At 40.4% G+C, this 15,924-nt stretch overlaps 1 protein-coding gene across 1 annotated transcript; it reads left to right on the top strand.

Moving 5' to 3' along the window:
• Positions 1 to 6,341: 6,341 nt before the first annotated feature.
• Positions 6,342 to 15,440, top strand: LOC117398795 (serine protease 27-like). The gene is made up of 6 exons (XM_033997873.3): positions 6,342 to 6,495; positions 10,549 to 10,590; positions 11,725 to 11,893; positions 12,798 to 13,069; positions 14,190 to 14,338; positions 14,859 to 15,440. The coding sequence occupies exons 1-6, from the start codon at positions 6,447 to 6,449 to the stop codon at positions 15,159 to 15,161; spliced, it is 984 nt and encodes a 327-aa protein (XP_033853764.1). The 5' UTR covers positions 6,342 to 6,446; the 3' UTR covers positions 15,162 to 15,440.
• Positions 15,441 to 15,924: the final 484 nt, after the last annotated feature.

Raw genomic sequence — 15,924 nt, 5'->3', positions numbered from 1 at the left:
CATTGCATTAAGGACTGCAAGACAAACTTGCAGGTCCTCTTCAAAGTTTGACAAATGGCAAAAAAAAACACAAGTCCAATGAGCTGGACAGCTGACCGACCAGGGGACAGGATGACCACAACAGCGAGCTGGACAGCTGACCAGGGGACAGGATGACCACAACAGCGAGCTGGACAGCTGGACAGGGGACAGGATGACCACAACAGCTCACATTCAAATCACCAGCACTCCGAAGGTCATCAGCATCTGCAAAGTAAACACATAAAAAATGTCAGTCAAATCTCTAAATTGACTCTAAAAGGCATGACTAGAAGAAGGAAGAGTCATCTTAGTGCCAGTGTGCAAACAGGAGCCACCAGCACAGACAGACAGGGCAACACACTCCTCAATACACTGACAAACTGACAACTTCTAATTCAGCTTCACTACCTTTAAAATACTACAATGCTTCCCTTCAAGCTACTCTGCTTGAAAAAGTCTACAACAATTCACTTTGAAATAAAATGTCATGAATGTTGAATGTTATAATATTACATGCATGAACATTCGTATTTCAAATTGAATGCAAAAACTACATTCCTACTACATTTAACTTCCATGAAACAAGTAAACTGCACTTTCAAATGTAGCTACAGTTCAGCTGCATTACCACAGAAGGAAGCAATGTCAAATTATTATTTATTTCTTAGCAGACACCCTTATCCAGGGCGACTTACAATTGTTACAAGATATCACATTATTTCATATATCACACTATTTTTTACATACAATTCCCCATTTATACAGTTGGGTTTTTACTGGAGCAATCTAGGTAAAGTACCTTGCTCAAGGGTACAGCAGCAGTGTCCCCCACCTGGGATTGAACCCACGACCCTCCGGTCAAGAGTCCAGAGCCCTGAGCCCTAACCACTACTCTACACTGCTGCCCATAAGATATCACATTATTTTGACATACAATTAAGTTATTTTTTACACATTATTTTTTACATACAATTCCCCATTTATACAGCTGGATTTTTACTGGAGCAATCTAGGTAAAGCACCTTGCTCAAGGGTACAGCAGCAGTGCCCCCCCCCCCCACCTGGGATTGAACCCACGACCCTCCGGTCAAGAGTCCAGAGCCCTAACCACTACCCCACACTGCTGCCCAAATAGACTTGCAAAGGAAATACTTAACTTAAACACAGCATGCAACATGAACAATCACACTGCTTAGTACAGGTTATGAACAGACAGCCACAATGCCATGCACGCTGCACAGCACACAACATCAGAGATAGGTTTGTACAATCAGAGCTTATCAACTTAAAATACATTAACATATAAATGCAAGATTAGACTACTGCTAACTACAGGGTTTAAAAGGCATGTCGTATGCAGACAGGCTAAAAGAATTGAATCTGTTCAGTCTTGAACAAAGAAGACTACGCAGCGATCTGATTCAAGCATTCAAAATCCTAAAAGGTATAGACAATGTCGTTGAAGCTGACACATTATTTTTGTCATTGTTTATATATATATATATATATATATATATATATATATATATATATATATATATATATATATATATATATATTTATTTATATAAACATATGTTACACTCAGAGTCAAGGATCGGTCAGTCACCGACAAAAACAACCATTTCCGCGATCTGAGCATTTAAAAACGCTCCAAGAACGAAATGAAAGATTACGCACTGTCTGAAATAAACCTTCAAACCTACAAGACTTTGAAGAGCACAGAGACATCACCTCTCTGTTACATCCCTGGCATTTTTATTGTGTGTTGGTATTGGACTTTTTCTTTTTGAAGGACCCTACACACCTGTCATTACTAACCGGGGAAACCCTTTCCATGTTGTTACAGAAATTGGTCTGAGAATGGATGGACTACTTGCTGAGGAACCTGAGGGCTTCACCCAGGGATTCGGGCTTCTTTTTCCTTGTATTTTGTGTACAATATCAAATACCCACAGAGAAAAGCCTAATATTCATTGAGAAATGTATTGAGATCAGCAAAACCCACCTAGTTAGCGAAAATAGTAAACTTCCTTTTGTGAGGTGCCTGGTCAGGTAAGCAATTGAACTCAACAGGGTGTTGGTTGTGCTGTAATAACCACAGGCCCAGGGATTAGCTATTGCTATTATTATTATTATTTATTAGCAGATGCTCTTACCCGAGGGGACTTACTGTTGTATACAGCTATGCTGATGATACCCAACTATATCTGTCCCTAAAGCCAGGAATTTCTTGTGCCTGTGTGTTATTAGCTACTTGCCTTACAGACATTATTATTATTATTATTATTTATTTCTTAGCAGACGCCCTTATCCAGGGCAACTTACAATTGTTACAAGATATCACATTATTTTACATACAATTCCCCATTTATACAGTTGGGTTTTTACTGGAGCAATCTAGGTAAAGTACCTTGCTCAAGGGTACAGCAGCAGTGTCCCCTACCTGGGATTGAACCCACGACCCTCCGGTCAAGAGTCCAGCGCCCTGACCACTACTCCACACTGCTGCCCACAAGACCTCAAGCATTGGATGTCACAGAATTTTTTTAAGTTGAATTCAGATAAACCAGAGGTGATGCTAGTGGGCTCACCAACTAAAAAGTAATGTGGGATTACATAAACTCAACCCTTGCAGTCTCTCATCAAAACTAGAACTGAAGAGTTTGGGGGTCATCTTTGAGACTCATATTAGAAGTTACTAAAGTATCTTTTTACTGTTTGAGAAACATAGACCAATTATTTCCGTATCTGATGCTGAGAGACTAATACATGCCTTTGTTTCATCTAGAATTGATTATTGTAATGCACTTTTTTCTGTTGATTTTGCTGTTAACTTACAAGACCCTGAATGGATTAGAACCTCCTTATTTGCAGGAGTTACTGACCCTGTATCTTTCAAACCACACTCTGATCACAGGATGGGGGGCTGCTGGACCGGACCGGTTAATATATATATTATATATATATATATATATACACACACATATACAGTGATGGACTGGGACTAAAAATCGCCCCAGGCATTTTAAAGTGACGATACTTAGTAAAATGCGGAATTTCAATTACTGAACTAAAAACTGGCTATCTTGTGACCGGACTGTTTTACTGTTTGCTGTAAATACACATAAACCACAGGAGACCTACAGACATATTTAGAATACAGTGTACAATGAGTTTGCTTATTTATGTTAGTAGCTTAATATTTTTCTTGGAACCTTTTATGTATATTTGCAAATTGACACGCCTAATATATACATATATAACTAGGGCAGCAGTGTGGAGTAGCGGTCAGGGCTCTGGACTCTTGACCGGAGGGTCGTGGGTTCAATCCCAGGTAAGGGGGACACTGCTACTGTATCCTTGAGCAAGGTACTTTACCTAGATTGCTCCAGTAAAAACCCAACTGTATAAATGGAGAATTGTATGTAAAATAATGTGATATCTTGTAACAATTGTAAGTCGCCCTGGATAAGGGCGTCTGCTAAGAAATAAATAATAATAATAATAATAATGTCTGTAAGGCAAGTAGCTAATAACACACAGGCACAAGAAATTCCTGGCTTTAGGGACAGATGTAGTTGGGTATCATCAGCATAGCTGTATACAACAGTAAGTCCCCTCGGGTAAGAGCATTTGCTAATAAATAATAATAATAATAGCAATAGCTAATCCCTGGGCCTGTGGTTATTACAGCACAACCAACACCCTGTTGAGTTCAATTGCTTACCTGACCAGGCACCTCACAAAAGGAAGTTTACTATTTTCGCTAACTAGGTGGGTTTTGCTGATCTCAATACATTTCTCAATGAATATTAGGCTTTTCTCTGTGGGCATTTGATATTGTACACAAAATACAAGGAAAAAAGAAGCCCGAAGCCCTCAGGTTCCTCAGCAAGTAGTCCATCCATTCTCAGACCAATTTCTGTAACAACATGGAAAGGGTTTCCCCGGTTAGTAATGACAGGTGTGTAGGGTCCTTCAAAAAGAAAAAGTCCAATACCAACACACAATAAAAATGCCAGGGATGTAACAGAGAGGTGATGTCTCTGTGCTCTTCAAAGTCTTGTAGGTTTGAAGGTTTATTTCAGACAGTGCGTAATCTTTCATTTCGTTCTTGGAGCGTTTTTAAATGCTCAGATCGCGGAAATGGTTATTTTTGTCGGTGACTGACCGATCCTTGACTCTGAGTGTAACATGTTTATACATATATATGTTGCAACCTTGCAACGGGGGTAGGTGACGCAGTATGAAACATGATGAAGACATGAGCCCGATACCAGCTGCTGCCGGCTCTCTGTGCAGCTTATACCAGTCTCTTGGTATGCTGTCGGACCGGTATATAGGCTGTGTGGTCCAGTGGTTAAAGAAACGGGCTTGTAACCAGCAGGCCCCCGGTTCAAATCCCACCTCAACCACTGACTCATTGTGTGACCCTGAGCAAGTCACTTAACCTCCTTCTGCTCCGTCTTTCGGGCGAGACGTAGTTGTAAGTGACTCTGCAGCTGATGCATAGTTCACACACCCTAGTCTCTGTAAGTCACCTTGGATAAAGGCGTCTGATAAATAAACACACAATAATATATATATATAAACAATGACAAGGCTGTTTTTTTAAGGTGCAGTCAATGCTATGAAGCTTAACATCACACAGGAATTCCCAGTTCAATTCAGTTTAGTTTCATTAAAGCTGCAGACAGACAGACAGACAGACAGACAGACAGACAGAGCCCCACAATCCTGTTCAGTTTAACGCTACAATATAATCCCTTCTTCTTGGTGTCTGTGTTAGTTTACTACATTCTGAAAAGAGTTTAGTTCCATTAAAGCTGCAGACAGACAGACAGACAGACAGACAGACAGACAGACAGACAGACAGAGCCCCACAATCCTGTTCAGTTTGACGCTACAATATAATCCCTTCTTCTTGGTGTCTGTGTTAGTTTACTACATTCTGAAAAGAGTTTAGTTTCATTAAAGCTGCAGACAGACAGACAGACAGACAGACAGACAAAGCCCCACAATCCTGTTCAGTTTAACGCTACAATATAATCCCTTCTTCTTGGTGTCTGTGTTAGTTTACTACATTCTGAAAAGAGTTTAGTTTCATTAAAGCTGCAGGCAGACAGACAGACAGACAGACAGACAGACAGACAGAGCCCTACAATCCTGTTCAGTTTGACGCTACAATATAATCCCTTCTTCTTGGTGTCTGTGTTAGTTTACTACATTCTGAAAAGAGTTTAGTTTCATTAAAGCTGCAGGCAGGCAGACAGACAGACAGACAGACAGACAGAGCCCCACAATCCTGTTCAGTTTGACGCTACAATATAATCCCTTCTTCTTGGTGTCTGTGTTAGTTTACTACATTCTGAAAAGAGTTTAGTTTCATTAAAGCTGCAGACAGACAGACAGACAGACAGACAGACAGACAGAGCCCCACAATCCTGTTCAGTTTGACGCTACAATATAATCCCTTCTTCTTGGTGTCTGTGTTAGTTTACTACATTCTGAAAAGAGTTTAGTTTCATTAAAGCTGCAGACAGACAGACAGACAGACAGACAGAGCCCCACAATCCTGTTCAGTTTGACGCTACAATATAATCCCTTCTTGGTGTCTGTGTTAGTTTACTACATTCTGAAAAGAGTTTAGTTTCATTAAAGCTGCAGACAGACAGACAGACAGACAGACAGAGCCCCACAATCCTGTTCAGTTTAACGCTACAATATAATCCCTTCTTCTTGGTGTCTGTGTTAGTTTACTACATTCTGAAAAGAGTTTAGTTTCATTAAAGCTGCAAGGCAGACAGACAGACAGACAGACAGAACTTCACAGTTTGTGGTCTGATGACTCAGTAATTGTGAATCATTGCTAAAGGACAGTAAAGAAATTTCTTTTGTTGCTGTGTAAGCACAATACTGGTATAGAAGGTTTTACAAGAAAATGACATTGCAAGCAAACAAACAAACACGAAAAGAGTGAAAAAAACTAAAATGATAAAGGAGAGAAAGACAAACCGGTTATACATAGCCAAGATAAATATGTGTTTTTTTAAGAAAGAAAGAAAGAAAGAAAGAAAGAAAGAAAGAAAGAAAGAAAAGCGAGAACAAAGGACAAGAGTGAATAAAACTAAATGATAAAGGAGAGAAAGACAAACATGTTATACATAGCAAAGATAAATATATCCTCTGAAAAAGACACCAGATACTCTGAAACCTTGCAACATTATACAAACAACTCCACTCCCTGCTACTGTTCTGGGTAGGTCATCAGGTGATGTAGAGAAGGGTGTGTTTTCTTCATTCAAGACAGAGACAAAACGAGGGGATGAAAGAGAGAGGGGAGGGAGCATCGCAGGACAATACACATACATATATATATAAAACCCACGAAACACAGAACCAGAAAGCACAACAGCGACACAATGAAGTCTTTCAGCTCTGTGACCGGATCGATGCTTCTTCTCCTACCAGGTACGTTTCGGGGTCAGTGATCCTGTGTAATAAAGCTAATAAGAGGTGAGAGAATGGATTTTAAAGATGGTCAGCGCTCCTTTAAAGGGAGGGGTCAGTGATCATGTTAATAAAGGTAATAAGAGGTGAGAGAATGGATTTTAAAGATGGTCAGCGCTCCTTTAAAGGGAGGGGTCGGTGATCCTGTTAATAAAGCTAATAAGAGGTGAGAGAATGGATTTTAAAGATGGTCAGCGCTCCTTTAAAGGGAGGCGCCAGTGATCCTGTTAATAAAGCTAATAAGAGGTGAGAGAATGGATTTTAAAGATGGTCAGCGCTCCTTTAAAGGGAGTGGTCGGTGATCTTGTTAATAAAGCTAATAAGAGGTGAGAGAATAGATTTTAAAGATGGTCAGCGCTCCTTTAAAGGGAGGGGTCAGCGATCATGTTAATAAAGCTAATAAGAGGTGAGAGAATGGATTTTAAAGATGGTCAGCGCTCCTTTAAAGGGAGGGACCAGCGATCATGTTAATAAAGCTAATAAGAGGTGAGAGAATGGATTTTAAAGATGGTCAGCGCTCCTTTAAAGGGAGGGGTCAGTGATCATGTTAATAAAGCTAATAAGAGGTGAGAGAATGGATTTTAAAGATGGTCAGCGCTCCTTTAAAGGGAGGCGCCAGTTATCCTGTTAATAAAGCTAATAAGAGGTGAGAGAATGGATTTTAAAGATGGTCAGCGCTCCTTTAAAGGGAGTGGTCGGTGATCTTGTTAATAATGCTAATAAGAGGTGAGAGAATGGATTTTAAAGATGGTCAGCGCTCCTTTAAAGGGAGCGGTCGGTGATCCTGTTAATAAAGCTAATAAGAGGTGAGAGAATAGATTTTAAAGATGGTCAGCGCTCCTTTAAAGGGAGGGACCAGTGATCATGTTAATAAAGCTAATAAGAGGTGAGAGAATGGATTTTAAAGATGGTCAGCGCTCCTTTAAAGGGAGGGACCAGTGATCATGTTAATAAAGCTAATAAGACGTGAGAGAATGGGTTTTAAAGATGGTCAGCGCTCCTTTAAAGGGAGGGGCCGGTGATCATGTTAATAAAGCTAATAAGAGGTGAGAGAATGGATTTGAAAGATGATCAGCGCTCCTTTAAAGGGAGGGGTCAGTGATCATGTTAATAAAGCTAATAAGAGGTGAGAGAATGGATTTTAAAGATGGTCAGCGCTCCTTTAAAGGGAGGGGCCAGTGATCCTGTTAATAAAGCTAATAAGAGGTGAGAGAATGGATTTTAAAGATGGTCAGCGCTCCTTTAAAGGGAGGGGTCAGCGATCCTGTTAATAAAGCTAATAAGAGGTGAGAGAATGGATTTTAAAGATGGTCAGCGCTCCTTTAAAGGGAGGGGTCAGCGATCCTGTTAATAAAGCTAATAAGAGGTGAGAGAATGGATTTTAAAGATGGTCAGCGCTCCTTTAAAGGGAGGGGCCAGTGATCATGTTAATAAAGCTAATAAGAGGCGAGAGAATGGATTTTAAAGATGGTCAGCGCTCCTTTAAAGGGAGGGGTCAGCGATCCTGTTAATAAAGCTAATAAGAGGTGAGAGAATGGATTTTAAAGATGGTCAGCGCTCCTTTAAAGGGAGGGGCCAGTGATCATGTTAATAAAGCTAATAAGAGGTGAGAGAATGGATTTTAAAGATGGTCAGCGCTCCTTTAAAGGGAGGGGCCAGTGATCATGTTAATAAAGCTAATAAGAGGTGAGAGAATGGATTTTAAAGATGGTCAGCGCTCCTTTAAAGGGAGGGGCCAGTGATCATGTTAATAAAGCTAATAAGAGGTGAGAGAATGGATTTTAAAGATGGTCAGCGCTCCTTTAAAGGGAGGGGCCAGTGATCATGTTAATAAAGCTAATAAGAGGTGAGAGAATGGATTTTAAAGATGGTCAGCGCTCCTTTAAAGGGAGGGGCCAGTGATCCTGTTAATAAAGCTAATAAGAGGTGAGAGAATGGATTTTAATTTGCAATTTAAAGTAAATTTTAATGAGTTTGAAAGTTTGCTTTCCCTCTCTCTCCTCTTTTCTTCCATCTCTTTGTCCCTTTTTCTTTTTTCTGTTTTTTACTTTTTACTAGTTAGGTATTAAATGTTTAGAATTATGAAGAAATAGGTTGCTTTTCACACATATTATTAAACCCATACAGAAAAATATTTTTACCTGAACCCATCTAATTGTTACATGGACTGAAGGGGAAGCGTTTGGCAGGAGGTTGTAATCAATTCTCAAATACCATCTTTAAAACCGGCGCTTTCCTTTGTTTTGTGTGAGAATGGGTACAGTTTTGTCTCTTATCAGACATTCCAGGAAACACTGCTTGTTTTTTTTCACAGGATAGCAGGGGTGGACTGGGACCAAAAATCGGCCCGGGAAGTTCGGGTCCACCGTCCCACATTTATGTCAAAATCAACACACCGAAATAATAATGAAGTCAGCGCACGCAGCGCGCCGTCATGATGAAGTATCGTAAAAAAAGAGTTTTAAATTGTTCGGGTAAAACTTCTTTGTACATTGTAGACTATAGCTACTACCAGGTTTTCAAACATATTAGGGGCGATTTAGGTATGGCAAAGTATAGGCTATGACAGTTGCCATACCGTGGCTTCATGATATAGAAGTCACAAATAATAGGCTATCCTATTGAAAATATCATTCTCTGCACACCAAAACCAACCTCAGTAGGCCTAATAATAAACTGTAAAGTATAAACACATATCTTATTAATCAATTCTAGAAACCATCACCGACCTCACACAGATTGCGGTCTCTCAATAGGCCTAATTAAAAAAAAAATTCTGAACACATCGGCTCATATTTAGCAATTCTAGAAACCATTAGCAGCACTCAGCGCCAATAGCAACCCAAAATTTCAATAGGGTTTCAGAACCCCTAATTATATCTCAAAATACAGTCAACTACTTCACCCAAATAAAAGAGACTGTCCTACCTTACGTCGCCAGCAGATGTCGCAGCAGTGCACTCTTCTACGCAATCCTCTCAATAACTTCATCACTAGCCGCTGTTAGGCCTTCTCATCGTTCCATAAATTATATTTTTGCACAACAACCTAATCAACATCGACCGAAGCATCAAATCCAATCAAATTCATGTGAACGATTGCTTTAAAATTTTAGATTTTGTTAGTGTGATACAATACATGCAATGTGAAATCTACGCTGCGAGTGTCCAGTAGGGGGCAATACTGTAGGCAAATAGCATGTCATGCTATAGATTTACAAATAAAAATTGGCTAATACCACCATCAGCTCGGCTTGACATGATTTTGTTTCAGTTTATATCAGGTGTAACCAGCTAAATGGTGGAGCGAGAGAGAGACGCAACCTGGGAAATGTTTGAGCTAATGTTTATTTTAGTAACCCAGCTAGCTAGCTAGCTAGCATAGGATGGCTAGTCGATTTGCTAGCGGAGTTTAGCATAATTATACATAGCTGACTAGATCTCAAAAAGTGACTAACGTTACAAATATTGGTGTAGCCGTTTTATAAAAGCAATAAGGTACGAGAGGTCATGATATGTCGTGTATATAGTCACAGCCAGGGCGTTATTAGGTACGAGGCGCAGCCCAGTCTTTAATCTATTTTAATGCAACCATAAACTCTACTGCTTGTACCTCATCCACTATCAATACAAGAGTTTCAAACGAAAGACGAAATCTGGTTGACCAATCCCGTTCTAATAAAATCCGGGCAAGAGATGACTGGTGTGGTGATGTGTGCGCGAGAGCGAGACCGCCACGTTAATAACAGTGTAATTATCAATTATTAATAAAAAAAATATGAATAATAATTATAAATCTAACGTAGACTAGCGGTCCGCGCAGGTCCAAACAGATTCTCCCGCACTTCCCAATGGCCAGTCCGCGCCTGCAGGATAGAGTCACGGAACAATGCCTCGCTGACAATCCGGTTTCGAATTTGGTTTTCAAAGATCTCTTTGATAAGATATTTGCTTTCCTCGCGTATTGTGCGTCCTTCAGATAATTAAAGTGATGCTTGTCTCTCTCTGTTTGCAGTATATCTGGCTGGCTTTTTAATTTCAACACCCTCAGCAGAAGGTAAGACTGATTTTGCAGCTCCAATATTAATATTATATCAAGGAGGCAGTGCGGTCCAGTGGTTAAAGTCCATGGCTTGTCACCGGTTCAAATCGCACCTCTGCCACTGACTGACTCACTGCGTGTGACCCTGAGCAAGTCACTTCACCTCCTTGTGCTCCGTCCTGCGGATGAGATGTTAAATCAACGTCCTATTGGAAGTGACTCTGCATATAATGCACAGTTCACAGCCTGCCTCTGTAAAGCGCTATGTGACGGGGGACCACTATGAAAGGCGCTATATAAAAATAAAGATATTATTATTATTATTATTATTATTATTATTATTATTATTATTATTATTATTATTAACTTTCTCATGTATTCCATTGTAACTGTAGTTTGAGATCACTAGACTAGACTGTAATGAATTACATTGTAACTGCAGTTTGAGATCACTAGACTGTATTATAATTACATTGTAGCTGCAGTTTGAGATCACTAGACTAGACTGTATTATAATTACATTGTAGCTGCAGTTTGAGATCACTAGACTAGACTGTATTATAATTACATTGTAACTGCAGTTTGAGATCACTAGACTAGACTGTATTAAATCACATTGTAACTGCAGTTTGGGATCGCTATACTAGACTGTATTATAATTACATTGTAACTGCAGTTTGAGATCACTAGACTAGACTGTATTATAATTACATTGTAACTGCAGTTTGAGATCACTAGACTAGACTGTATTGAATTACATTGTAACTGCAGTTTGAGATCACTAGACTAGACTGGAATTACATTGTAACTGCAGTTTGAGATTACAAGACTAGACTGTATTGAATTACATTGTAACTGCAGTTTGAGATCACTAGACTAGACTGTATTAAATCACATTGTAACTGCAGTTTGGGATCGCTATACTAGACTGTATTATAATTACATTGTAACTGCAGTTTGAGATTACTAGACTAGACTGTATTGAATTACATTGTAACTGCAGTTTGAGATCACTAGACTAGACTGTATTGAATTACATTGTAACTGCAGTTTGAGATCACTAGACTAGACTGTATTGAATTACATTGTAACTGCAGTTTGAGATCACTAGTGTCAGGGATCCGTCTCTGACACTCCCCTGTGTTTCAGCCTTAGAGTGTGGGAGCCCTGTTCTGAACTCCAGGATCGTGGGCGGCACGCCAGCGGAGGTGGGCTCCTGGCCGTGGCAGGTCAGTCTGCACTTATCAGGGTCACACGTGTGCGGAGGATCTCTCATCTCTGCCGACTGGGTCCTGTCTGCCGCTCACTGCTTCGAAGGGTAGGTGCAAAAGTCTCTTTTTGTCCCTCTCTCTCCCCCTCTCTCCCTCTAACTCTTCTCTCATCTCTCCTCTCTCTCCTCTTTCTCTCCTTCTCCCTCTTTCTCTCGAACTCTCCTCTCTCTCCTCACGTTCTCTCCCTCCTCTTTCTCTCCTTCACCGTCTCTCTCTAACTCTCCTCTCTCTCTCCTCACGTTCTCTCTCTCCTCTTTCTCTCCTTCACCCTCTCTATATCCTCTCTCTCCTCCCGTTCTCTCTCTCTCTCTCTCTCTCCTCTCTCTCTCCAACTTTCTAACTCTCCTCTCATCTCTCCTTCTCTCTCTCCTACTGTTCTCTCTCCCCCTCTCCTCTCTCTCCTCTTTCCCTCCTTCACACTCTCTCTCTCTAACTCCTCTCATCTCCTCTCTCTCCTCCCATTCTCTCTATCTCACTCTCTCCTCTCTCTCTAACTCTCTCTCTCCTTCACCCTCTCTCTCTCTAACTCTCCTCCCATCTCTCTCTCTCTAACTCTCCTCCCATCTCTCCCTCTCTCCTTCACCCTCTCTCTCTCTCCTCCCATCTCTCCCTCTCTCCTTCACCCTCTCTCTCTCTCCTCCCATCTCTCTCTCTCCTTCACCCTCTCTCTCTCACTTTCCTCCCATCTCTCTCTCTCCTTCACCCTCTCTCTCACACTCCTCCCATCTCTCTCTCTCTAACTCTCCTCCCATCTCTCTCTATCTCTCTCTCCTCCCATCTCTCTCTCTCCTCCCATCTCTCCCCCTCTCTCCTTCACCCTCTCTCTAACTCTCCTCCCATCTCTCTCTCTCTCTCTCTCTAGCAACACAAATGCACTTAAATTCATATACTGGGATCGACTCCAGCTTACATTTCATCTCTGTGTGATAATCTCCCTATCTCTTTCTACAGCAACAGTGACCCCTCCCTTTGGACGGTGGTCCTGGGTCAGATTGACCTGTCCAGTCTGGACCCCAGCGGGATTTTGAATGGGGTGCAGAGGGTCATCGTGCACCCTGCCTTCAATTCACAGACCATGGATAATGACATGGCCCTACTAGAGCTGAACAGATCTGTGACCTTCACCGAATACATCATGCCAGTGTGCCTGGCCGAATCATCCAGTACCTTCTACACTGATACTGAGTGCTGGGCTACGGGGTGGGGTGCCACTGCAGAGGGAGGTAAGAGAGAGGGAGAGGGGGAGAGAGGAAAGAGGAAGGAGGGGAGAGGGAGAGGGGGAGAGAGTATAGTCTATACTGAATGCTGGGCTGCCATTGCAGAGGAGGGTTTTGGTTTAAAAGGCATGTCGTATGCAGACAGGCTAAAAGAATTGAATCTATTTAGTCTTGAACAAAGAAGACTACGCAGTGATCTGATTCAAGCATTCAAAATCCTAAAAGGTATAGACAATGTCGACCCAGGGGACCTGAAAAAAGAAACCAGGACCAGGGGTCACAAATGGAGATTAGATAAAGAGGCATTCAGAACAGAAAATAGGAGGCACTTTTTTACACCGAGAATTGTGAGGGTCTGGAACCAACTCCCCAGTAATGTTGTTGAAGCTGACACCCTGGGATCCTTCAAGAAGCTGCTTGATGAGATTCTGGGATCAATAAGCTACTAACAACCAAACGAGCAAGATGGGCTGAATGGCCTCCTCTCGTTTGTAAACTTTCTTATGTTCTTATGTTCTAACAAACCTCAGATACACAACCTGATAAAGCATGATATAAGCCACAGTTACCAGTGGTGACTTATCCAGGGCAACTTACAATTGTTACAAGATATCACATTATTTTTTTTACATACAATTACATTATTTTATTTATTTTTTTACACATTATTTTTACATACAATTACCCATTTATACAGTTGGGTTTTTACTGGAGCAATCTAGGTAAAGTACCTTGGTCAAGGGTACAGCAGCAGTGTCCCCCACCTGGGATTGAACCCACAACCCTCCGGTCAAGAGTCCAGAGCCCTTCGCAAGTCAAAGCAGAGCTTCTGCTTTGACTTGCGATTTAAAAAGCCCATTGAGTAATTGATTTTACTATGAACGCGTTTCTCAGCTGTGACTGAGAGACACGAATTGGCTCAACGGGGGATCAGTTGAATTCTTGAAGGAGATGAGAAAAGTCGGGAGTGAAGAACTGAAAATCAGAAGCCATAATTGTATTGCATTGGATGTATGTCCCTTTTTTGTCTTGTCTTTCTTGGATAACGGCCGGGTTGTCGCTTCACAATGTTTGTTCATAATCTCTGTTGAGCCTCCTGATTGTAACGCGCCCCGTTATGTTGCAGTGCCCCTGCCGCAAAACGATACATTGCGAGAGGTGACTCTGCCTATTATCGGGAACCAGCAATGTGGCTGCCTGTACGTGAGCGAGGGAGAGATCACCGACAACATGATGTGCGCCGGGCTGCTGCAGGGGGGCAAGGATTCATGCCAGGTACACTGCTAGCGACATCGCTGTCATCATCATCATCAATATTATTATTATTATTATTATTATTATTATTATTATTATTATTATTCATGCTAGGTACACTGCTATCGACATCGCTGTCATTATTATTATTATTATTATTAATAATAGTTTTATTATTATTAGTAGTACTGTAGTAATATTAGTTGTGATATTATTATTATTATTATTCATGCCAGGTACACTGCTAGCGCCATCGCTGTCATCATCATCATCAATATTATTATTATTATTATTATTATTATTCATGCTAGGTACACTGCTATCGACATCGCTGTCATCATTATTATTATTATTATTAGTTTTATTATTATTAATAGTTTTATTATTAGTAGTAGTACTGTAGTACTATTAGTTGTGATATTATTATTATTATTATTAGTAGTAGTAGTAGTAGTAGTAGTAGTAGTTTTATGAGTTGTGTTATTATTAATAACAATAAGATTGTCTGTTATTATTAATATTATTATCATTATCATTACAGGGCGACTCTGGCGGTCCGCTGGTTTGTAAGCAGGGCTCCACTTGGGTGCAAGCGGGGGTGGTGAGTTTTGGGATCGGCTGTGCCCGGGCCGGTTTGCCGGGTGTCTATGCGCGGGTCTCCCAGTACGAGGCGTGGATCCAGGCGTACACCGGCGAAGAAGTGGGGTTCGTCACATTCCAGAGCACAGGACTGGATCTCGATACCTGCGCACTACTGGGTCCCCAGTATGCAATTAGTGCAGCAAACACAGCGACGTATTCACTGCTTTTCATGGCGCTTGTGTCAGTGATTTGGTCAATGTAAGCCACCGTCCCTGATACATACACATGCACACATTATCACGATCACATACATATATATAGCGATGGTCAAAAGTTTTGCATCCCCCTATATAATTAACTAATTTTGCTTCATAAAGTCGAATGAAACCTGCTGAAGAGTGTATTTAAATTCTGATAAACTATATAAATGTACGTTATAGGTTGTTTTTTTTTTAATGTCTTGATTTTTAAAATTCTAGGTGAAGCTAAAGTTTTGGCCACAGCTGTAGATCGGCTTATTGATGTGTATGTAATTCCCCCCCCCCCCAAAAAAAAAAAAAAAAAAATTCTATAGTTAGAAAAACAAATTATGATTCTTTTTTTCACATTTTCCTGTTGTAGTATAGAAATCTATAGTTGTATTAAATTGCTTTATATATATATATATATATATATATATATATATATATATATATAAACCTACAGTTTTAATTATAATACATTTTTCCATACAAAACATAATCCTTTGAAAAATCCATGGCTTTTGCCAATATTCCTATTGTTTTAAAATATAAATCTACAGTTAATACTTTTTTTCTTCTTCTAACAAGTCTACTTCCTGTTATAAGTCTGTCGTCTGTAGCGTGTGTCTTTTTTTTTTGTTACCAGCCTCTCAGGGCTCTGAGAAGTTTTACATAGAAAACATTATATAATAATACATTCCTTACACTTTGGTATCTGTTGGAAAATAAATAAACAAAGCTCGGAATTCATAGCCTAGTGTGTGTGTGCGCGCGCATTTTTTA

Source organism: Acipenser ruthenus, chromosome 44 (genome assembly GCF_902713425.1).
Source record: "Acipenser ruthenus chromosome 44, fAciRut3.2 maternal haplotype, whole genome shotgun sequence".
NCBI lineage: Eukaryota > Metazoa > Chordata > Actinopteri > Acipenseriformes > Acipenseridae > Acipenser > Acipenser ruthenus.
This window is presented reverse-complemented; position numbering and strand designations above follow the sequence as displayed.